At 45.4% G+C, this 8,571-nt stretch overlaps 2 protein-coding genes across 6 annotated transcripts in view; one reads left to right on the top strand and one right to left on the bottom strand.

Annotated features, from left to right (window-relative positions):
- Positions 1–401: 401 nt before the first annotated feature.
- LOC105525570 (vegetative cell wall protein gp1) lies at positions 402–5,858 on the bottom strand. Its single transcript, XM_011961254.1, has 5 exons — positions 5,837–5,858; positions 5,204–5,777; positions 4,869–5,132; positions 4,125–4,239; positions 402–656 (listed from the first exon to the last, which is right to left on the bottom strand). Exons 1-5 carry the CDS (start codon positions 5,856–5,858, stop codon positions 468–470), a joined length of 1,164 nt encoding a protein of 387 aa, XP_011816644.1. The 3' UTR covers positions 402–467.
- Positions 3,916–8,571, top strand: part of DLG1 (discs, large homolog 1 (Drosophila)) — a 291,014-nt gene continuing 286,358 nt past the window's right edge. For 3 of the 5 annotated variants that reach the window (XM_011961195.1, XM_011961194.1, XM_011961191.1), the window contains exons 1-3: positions 4,673–4,832; positions 6,017–6,066; positions 6,761–6,892. In XM_011961195.1, the coding sequence (XP_011816585.1) occupies positions 6,048–6,066; positions 6,761–6,892 (151 nt within the window). In that variant the 5' untranslated portion in view covers positions 4,673–4,832; positions 6,017–6,047. Of the gene's footprint in view, positions 4,173–4,672; positions 4,833–5,135; positions 5,580–6,016; positions 6,067–6,760; positions 6,893–8,571 lie in introns of those variants that run through there. The other 2 variants (XM_011961193.1, XM_011961192.1) reach the window with 2 other exon arrangements.

Here is an 8,571-nt window from a genome sequence, read left to right as displayed (position 1 = left end):
TCTCAGAGGTCACCTAGTTTAACCTTGTGTCCTGGATATCTATCACCCTCTAACACAGAATCCTTGCCGACTTCATTCAGCACCTTCTTGATAAAAACAAAACAAAACAAAAACAAAAACAAAAACAAAAAAACCTTCCACTACCCTGAGGCAGCTCTTTGGAATTTTGGACAGTTTCTGACAACTCATGTTAAGAAAGAACTTTCTGTGTTTGTCCATTGGTTGAATTTTCATCCATTGACTGTACTTGCCCACTGGGCACACAGAATAAGCCTGTTTGAGGCCTGAAGCTCCCTGGAGACTGCTCTTTTTCCATTGAAATGTCCCTAGATTCTACAATTGTTTCCTGATTGCTGTGGTTACTCTCTCCTTTCCAGATGCTGGTTTGTTTAGATTCCTTTAAAAGTGTGCTGCTAAGCAATGCCCCCTAGGCTATCATGGAGGTCTGACCAATATGGCCACTTTCGTCATACTTGACACTGTTCCTCTTCTTGCAGCCTAAGCTGGCATAAGCTTTTTTTTGACAGCATTAAATCCTTTCCTTTTAGTGATTGCCTTGGCACAGGCAGCATGCTGCTACTCTGCTGGAGTGAAAGCAAAAGATGCAGTAGAGTCTGGCAGGACCCGGGCACCTTTATAGATTTACAGGCTGGGGCCTGGATGGAGGAGAAGACAAAAACAGAGATGTGAAGCTGCAAAGGTGGCTTGGGCAGGATGTCTGGGAAGCGAAGGGCTGGAACTTAGAGACAGTATCTTTGACATTGACTCTCTGACATTTCATAAAAGAATGGGAAATCTAGCCTTTCCCTGTGGTCATTTGGCTCCTAAGCCTTTTAAACTCTTCAAAAGGCAAGTTAACTTGGAGCTGGAAAGTGAACAGCTTTACCCGCTAGTATTTTGTTGAAATAACTTCTTCTATTCATCTATTGATCTATCAATAGACAGACAAACAGGGAAGCCAAATAGATGGATGGATGGATGGATGGATGGATAGATAGATAGATAGATGATAGATAGATAGATAGATAGATAGATAGATAGATAGATAGATAGATAGATAGATAGATGGATATAGTGTGTGTGTGTGTATATATTTAATGAGGAAGCTGGAAAATTAGATCCAATATTGTGTCCTATTCAATGGCAGTTGCTCACTGCACAAAGTAAGGAAGACTTTGAGGAAATAAAAGTTGCTTAGAAAAACCCAGACGTTGAGGCCGGGTGTGGTGGCTCACGCCTGTAATCCCAGCCTTTGGGAGACCAAGGTGGGTGGATCACGAGGTCAGGAGTTTGAGACCAGGCTGGTCAACATGGTGAAACCCCATCCCTATTAAAATACGAAACATTAGCCAGGCATGGTGGCATGTGCCTGCAATTTCAGCTACTCAGGAGGCTGAGGTAGGAGAACTGCTTGAACCCGGGAGGCAGAGGTTGCAGTGAGCCGAGATTATGCCACTGCACTCCAGCCTGGCAACAGAGTGAGACTCCATCTAAAAAAAAAAAAAAGAAAAAAAAAATCCAGATGTCATTGCTTTGTACATTGTGCTGATGTGGTAGCCAGCTCAAAGAAGATGGCCTCCAGTGAGTCTTACTTTCTGGTAATCATATCCTTGAGGCTGATCTAAGTAACTGATAGGATATTATGGAAATGGTGGAGTGTGCTATGGTCTGAATGTTTCTGTCCTTCTTAAATTAATATGTTTAAATCTTCACCTTCAAAGTGATCATATTAAGAGATGAGGCCTTTGGGAGGTGATTAGGTCTTGAAAGTGGAGCTCTTCTAAATGGGATTAGAGCCTTTATAAAAGATGCCTGATAGAGCTTGTTAGTCCCTTACACCATGGGAAGATGCAGCAAGAAAGCTCCATTCATGAGGAATGGGGCTCTTACCAGACACTGAATCTGTTGGTGTTTGTTTGTTTGTTTGTTTTTTTAGACAGAGTCTTGCTCTGTCACCCAGGCTGGAGTGCAGTGGCGTGATCTCAGCTCACTGCAACCTCCGCCTCCTGGGTTTGAGCAATTCCCTGCCTTATCCTCCTGAAGAGCTGATTATAGGCACCTGCCACCATGCCCGGCTAATTTTTTTTTTATTTTTAGAAGACACGGGGTTTCATGATCTTGGCCAGGCTGGTCTTGAACTCCTGACCTCGTGATCCACCCACCTCGACCTCCCAAAGTGCTGGGATTACAGGCATGAGCCACCACACCTGGCCAGTTTTTTCTTTTTTTAAAAACTTTTTATTCTCATTACTGTTAGATCACATCTGATGGTGTTTTGATCTTGGACTTCTTAGCCTCTAGAACTGTGAGTAATACATTTCTGTCATTTATAAATCACCCAGTCTAAGGTGTTTTGTTATAGCAGCCCAAACAGACTATGACAGAGTGTCACTTTTGAGACTAAGTGATGAAAGACACTGTGGCTTATTCTGTCTTGCCCTCTTGAATCACTTGGTCTGTTGGACACCAGCCACTACGTCATGAAGACACTCAAGCAGCCCTATAGAAAGGTCTTCATGGTGAGAAACTGAAGCCTCCTCCCAATAGCCAGCATCCACTTACTAGCTGTGTGAATGATCCATGTTGAAAGAGCCTCCCTTAGTCCCACTGAAGCCTTCAGATGACTGCAACCCTGGTAGGTTTCTTGACTGCAACATCATAACGCCCTGAGCCAGAACCACCCAACTATGCTGCTCCTGAATTCCTGGCATGCAGAAACTGAGATAATATTTATCGCTGTTTAAGTTACTAAGCGAATACGTTTTAAACTCTTAAGGTTTGAGGAATTTTTTAATCCAGCAATAAGTAACTAATAAAGATGGGTAGAAAGGAGGAATGAAGAGTAAAGAACCTTCATTCATTGCTCATATATGTTCATTTGCTAGGCACTTGCTACTGGCACCTTAGGCTAGTGGGTAGAATGAGTGCTAGGTTCACTGCTGCTTTTGCACACTGCTGACAACCAAACAGGGCTGTCGCAGGGAATGACAAGAAAAAAGGACACGTCTTCTTTCCTCCTCTTCCTCCTTTTTGCTTTTAGGGGAAGGCTAGGATGACATTGAGAACTCACACAAATTTTGTTTTTGACTCCTCAGTGTCCCCTGGGAAAACATGCATTGGCCTTTGTGCACTTGCTACGAGGCTGTGTATCCTTGAGAGCAGGACTTGGATCTTATTTATTTCTATCCCCGTTTCCTAGCAAGTGAACATACACGAACAATAAATGTCGTCAAGGGAGAGGGCAAATTTCCCTCCCTCTTTCTCCTGAATTCTGAAGCGATTCCATTCTTAGAACGGTTTCTTATTGCAACCATTCCATTCACAGTCCATCAACGAAGTCTTGAGAGTATCATGCATGCCATGAGCCATTTTCACTATTAAATAACTTTCATCGCTCTGTTAAGTTCCTGGCTTTTAGGACACCCCTGCTTTCAGGACCGTTTGACTCTTCTATCCCATTTTCTCTATGCAATGTTGCTTTAACTGTTGTTCAAGATCCCAGGATGCTTGATCCGGGAAAGCACAGAGGTCTGCTGCCAACATACCAACATACCTCTCTGTCAAGTTGTCCAAAATCACAATAGAAAGAGCCCTGGACTAGAGCTAGGAGACCTAAGTTGTGGGCTGCTCTGTTACGGATTAGCTTCTATGTCCTTGGACAAGTTGCTTCCCTTTTCTGGACCTCCGTTCCTTGTCCTAGATAGGTTCTAAAGTCGGTGGGTCCTTACAATAAGTTAGGATTCTAAGGTGCAATCCAAAATTCAACCAGTGGTCAGTATACCTGTGAGTAGCTTTAAGGTTACAATACGAGGTTCCTCGGCCTTCCCTTTAGTGGCCAATGGATACGGCCTCAGAGGCCGTCAGGCTTACTGGGAAGAGCCTTCCGGTTTTGAAAGACAGGATCTCCGGGTTTCCAGTTCTGTCACTCACTCGGGGTAACTTTGGGCAAATTCTCTCCGGACCTCCGAATAGGGAGGTCCTTGTCACCCAGAGAGGTTCGAAGACCTGGGCAGTGACTTGGAGAGCTTCCCGAGATTCCCCTTCTACAACCTGAGTGGCTCAGCCCGGGAGCGGGGTCCCAGCCGGCCCGTGGTTCGGCTCGCAGGTGCGCTCGAAACTTAAACCTGCAGCGCTGGCCGAGGGCGGCTCAGCTTCGGAGGGCGCGACTCCAGGTGAGTTCTTAAAGGGACCGTCAGAGTTTGGGTAACACCTGCGATGCTGACCGGGCTGGGACGCAGGCTTGGGGGAGCTGGGACGCAGGCTTGGGGGAATGAATGAATGAATGAATGAATGAACGAACGAACGAACGAACGAACAAACCTCTCTCCCCACCCTTAAGTATACCATACTTGGAATTTATCACTTAGGCTTAAAAATCTTGTAGTATAACCCTCAAACTCTTGCCAAATTAACCCGTGTCTCTATTTTACATGTCCTTCTTTAAAGAACCCCCTCCCGCCAAGCCTATTACTAAGGGACGAATAGTAACTTAACAACCAGCCTGGAGTGGAAGGCAATGCAGAGTTGGCACCCCTCCCCGAACTCCTCCCTCTCCCTCTCCCAGGCCCCGCCCTCCCCGCCCCCTGGGAGGTGCAGTTGGCTCCTCCTTAAGGCGGCTTTTCCCCGGTGGGGATCTGCCCCTGGGGTCGCCAGGCGCTCATTCCGCAGCGGAGTTGGAAACGGCACGTGTTGAATGAGGTTAAGGGGTGTCTCGGAATGTGCGCCTTGGATCTGGTGTAGGCGAGGTCACGCCTCTCTTCAGACAGCCCGAGCCTTCCCGGCCTGGTGCGTTTAGCTCGGAACTGCGGGACACGCCGGTGGGCTAGGGCAAGGTAAAGGCGGGCTCCTCCAGGGCCGCCCCGAGCCACCTGTGGAGTCCGTGTGTTAACTCCTTTGTTCTCAGAGCCACTTCAGCGGCCGCCCTTTTAAGCGAGGAGGTTCCCTTAGGATGCTCCCCGGGTCCCCCCTTCCGTTCCCCAGCCCTCTCCCGACCCGCCTCCCCCTTCCAACCCGAAGGTAGCAGCGCGGGGAGCCCGGGGCTCGGCGCGAGCCGCCTCCTCACTTCCCATTGGCTGAGAGCGCTGGGAAGGCGGTCACGTGGGAGCGCGGCAGGCCAGCTCGGGGGCCGCCATCTTGGCGGAAAGTTTAGGGGGAGAGCGGTTGGGGGCGCGGAAGGAGGCGAGGTTCCGGGGGTGGGGCGGACAGGCGGCAACGGGGCGAGCGGGCCGGTGGGCCGCGGCGAGGGGGGAGGCGGCGCTTCCTAGAAGAAGGAAGAGGCCGCGGGGGTGCGGCGGCCCGAGGGAGCTCCTCCCCCGTCTCTTCGCCCCCTCCGCTCGGCTCCTCGGGCCCCGGGCGGGGCGGGGGTACGTGGAGCGGGGCCGGGCCGGGGAGCTGCTCCGAGTCTGGCCGAAGCGCACCCCAGTTCCCAGCGCACGCCGCTCGCGGGAACTTTGTGGCGGCGCCGCAGGTGTGGGGGCCCGCGGAGGTGTGCATGCGGGGCGCGAGGGCGTCGCGGAGAGCGGCCGCTGCCCTGTCCGGCCCCCGCTGGAGCAGCCCGGAGGTAGCGAGCAAGGAGAAAGGCAAGCGAGAGGAGGGGGCCCGGGCAGGGCGGGCGGCCAGTCCCGCCGGTCCCCTCTGAGCGCTCTGCGGCCGCTGCTGGCTCAGGGGCCAAGGGTCGGAGCGCTTCACCCGCCCGGCCCCAGTAGCAGGTGGGGAGCGTGGATACTTGTGCGGGGGAAGAGGCGGCTTCAGGTCTAGGCTCTTTGGGGAGGGGGACGCTTTCGAGGAGAGTTTGAAAACGGACTTCTGTCTGTTCTTAATTTGGAGGGGTACCCACTCCAAGGAAAAGCTTTCCACATTGACAGACGACTGCGTTTTGAGACTCTTTCTTTGACTTGGTAAAACTTTGGAACGTGGGGTTTTCAAATAGTGCTGCGACGGTTTTCTATTTCGATAGGGGAAAATGCTAGTTTAACATAATTCTATCCTTTTTCCTTTCTATTGTGTGTTTTTAAAGGTGTGTGCCCTCTTCCTGATTCTGGAGAAAAATGCCGGTCCGGAAGCAAGGTGAGAGAGTTTATTCCGTAACTCTGTTGATGTCACTTGCTTTTCCATATGTCAGTTTTTTGATTGCTGTTTTAGAATAGTTTGTGTAACTTTGATGAGACAGCATGGTCCTGGCTTTATTGGTTAGGGAATGTAAGTCTCACATCATTTCAGAAGATGGAAACACGAAAATGTTTGTTAAACTTTCTTAACATTTCTCTAGTGATTAAGAGAGGCAATTAACACCCCCCCCACAGATGTCCTTAAAAACTCTGAATTGGTGTTTTAGTATTTCACTTCATCATTCTTACTATTCTGTGAGCAACTGTGGGATACTAAGAATTTGTATTTTGAAATGTTAAAAATTTGGATTTTAATGACAAATTGTAGATTATCTGCTTTTGCATATCAGGTAATCTGAAACTTGCTAATACTTTGATCTTTTACTTTGGCAAACTACCAGTACATATTTATTCCAAACTGCTCACTCTCCTCCGTTTTCTAATGTGATATATGTTTAAATTTTTCTTGTCTTTAAATTTTTTTTTTTATTTTTTGGTCATTCTAAGGAATATGTGTACATGAACATAGTGACATCAGTTGACCTGAAGGATTTGGAGAACTGTTTAGGTGTCATGCAGAATTATTTGCACTAGTGTGTGATACTTTTTTTGTAAATAGGGAGTTTTAATCAGGCTCTGCTTTTTCTTCTCAGATACCCAGAGAGCATTGCACCTTTTGGAAGAATATCGTTCAAAACTAAGCCAAACTGAAGACAGACAGCTCAGAAGTTCCATAGAACGGGTTATTAACATATTTCAGAGCAACCTCTTCCAGGCTTTAATAGGTGGGAATTAAAACTTTGTAACTATTATGCCAGCTAGGCTTTATGCTCCTCTTGATTCAGTTATTTTAAACTTAAGAAAACGATGTACTTAATTCTCTGTGAGGCATTCGATAACTTGAACATCTTCAGTGCGTGTGTGTTTTTTGTAGGCCAGTGTCCTTTCCTAACATACCTAGTAACCAAAAAACTTTCAGTATTATTTCAGTGGCTTTTGAGAACATTGCTTCACATCTTCATAGCATCAACTGTTAAAAGATGTTGCAAAAATGTTTCAGGACCTAAAAGGTATGAGTGAGTTACTGTTAGCTTGCTTCTGTATTTGACTTGTAAGTCTCTGAAGTCATTGAAAGTGTGTGAAGGATTCTGCTGTGTGTGAGAACATTCAGTCCCTTAATACAGACTTCTGTTTAAACTTGGCATTCATGGAATCAGAATTTTAGACCTGGAAAATGATCTTAGAGGTGATCTTGTCTAATAACCGTATTTTACAGGCAAGAAAATGGAAAGTTTTATTCTTAATTGTAACTTAATTTGAAGTGGTGCATTGTTTGAAAGGAGAATTGGACAAATAACCAAGAGTCCTGAGTTCTTTTGCCACTAATTGAGTGATGTTATAAAAGTCATATCATCTTTTCTACGCCACCATATTAGCTGTAGAATGTAGCTGGTGAAATGGCAAAATGGGTTTAAAGCCTTTTTTAAGTGGATAAATCATTTTTAAAAGCATCATCTAATATTTTGTGTGTAATCTCCCATGTATAAAACAAGGTGACTTGTCTGGCTCTTTTGTCCGGGTACCTCAAAAAGCTTGCAAACTGCTGAACTGGAAAGTTTGTCTCTTCCATTTCTAAGAATGAAGTTTTCTTTTGTTTTGTTTTGTTTTTAGTTATCAACTATATAGCATTTTAACGTAAGAAGACATATACTTAATTGTATTACATTTATTTTTTCAGTAACTTCCAGGCAGATATGGCCTTACATCTGTCTGTTGATAGAGTAATTGTTGGTGTGATTTGAAGACTACCTTCAAGTCAGTGTGTCCTGTCAAATATATTATTGGTAAATGGATGCTCTCTGCTGTTTTAGAATGAAAGATTTTCGTCAAGACCACTTTATGCACCTGAACAATTTTTAAAAATTTAACATTTTAGTAGACTTTTAAAAACATAAGAATACAGAGCACAGTGTAATGAACTGCCTTTTAACTGTTACTTAGCTCCCGAAATTATTAACATTTTGCCATTTTTGTCTACATTGATGGACATTTTTTACACGTTTGAATTTCTGAGGTTCAAGGTCGAAATGGATGATCAAATTGGATTCCTCTGGAAAAACAGCAAAAAGCATTTTTTAGTGATTTGTTTTCTAAATCAGCACTGAACCTAGTAATTCGGTGCGGTTACTGTTGCGGAAAAACATACATGTTTTTATATCCAGTATATATATATATATAGAGAGAGAGAGATATGGATAGATAGATATGGATGGATAGATCCAGACTTTTCTTTGTATGAAGGCAGCAACTTAAGAAAATTAAATCGTTAGTGAAATAACAGAATCTACATTTATATTTCTGTTTAGATTGGGGATGGGTTTGCTATATTCAGACATTTTTGACCTATTCTGCCTTGCCTGTTTTGAATGTGTGTATTCTTATGATAGAGTTTTTTTTTTTTTTT

This window comes from Colobus angolensis, unplaced genomic scaffold (genome assembly GCF_000951035.1).
Source record: "Colobus angolensis palliatus isolate OR3802 unplaced genomic scaffold, Cang.pa_1.0 Scaffold54, whole genome shotgun sequence".
Taxonomy (NCBI): domain Eukaryota; kingdom Metazoa; phylum Chordata; class Mammalia; order Primates; family Cercopithecidae; genus Colobus; species Colobus angolensis.
This window is presented reverse-complemented; position numbering and strand designations above follow the sequence as displayed.

What these genes read in the sequence shown, in the direction of transcription:
- LOC105525570 (XM_011961254.1), bottom strand. Translation starts at nt 5,858, where the DNA reads ATGTGGAAAGCTTTTCCTTGGA. An exon ending in GTGGAAAGCTTTTCCTTGGA is followed by an intron (nt 5,778 to 5,836) that starts GTGGGTACCCCT and finishes TCTCCTCGAAAG; the next exon opens with CGTCCCCCTCCCCAAAGAGC. An exon ending in TTAACACACGGACTCCACAG is followed by an intron (nt 4,240 to 4,868) that starts GTGGCTCGGGGC and finishes AGCTCCCCCAAG; the next exon opens with CCTGCGTCCCAGCCCGGTCA.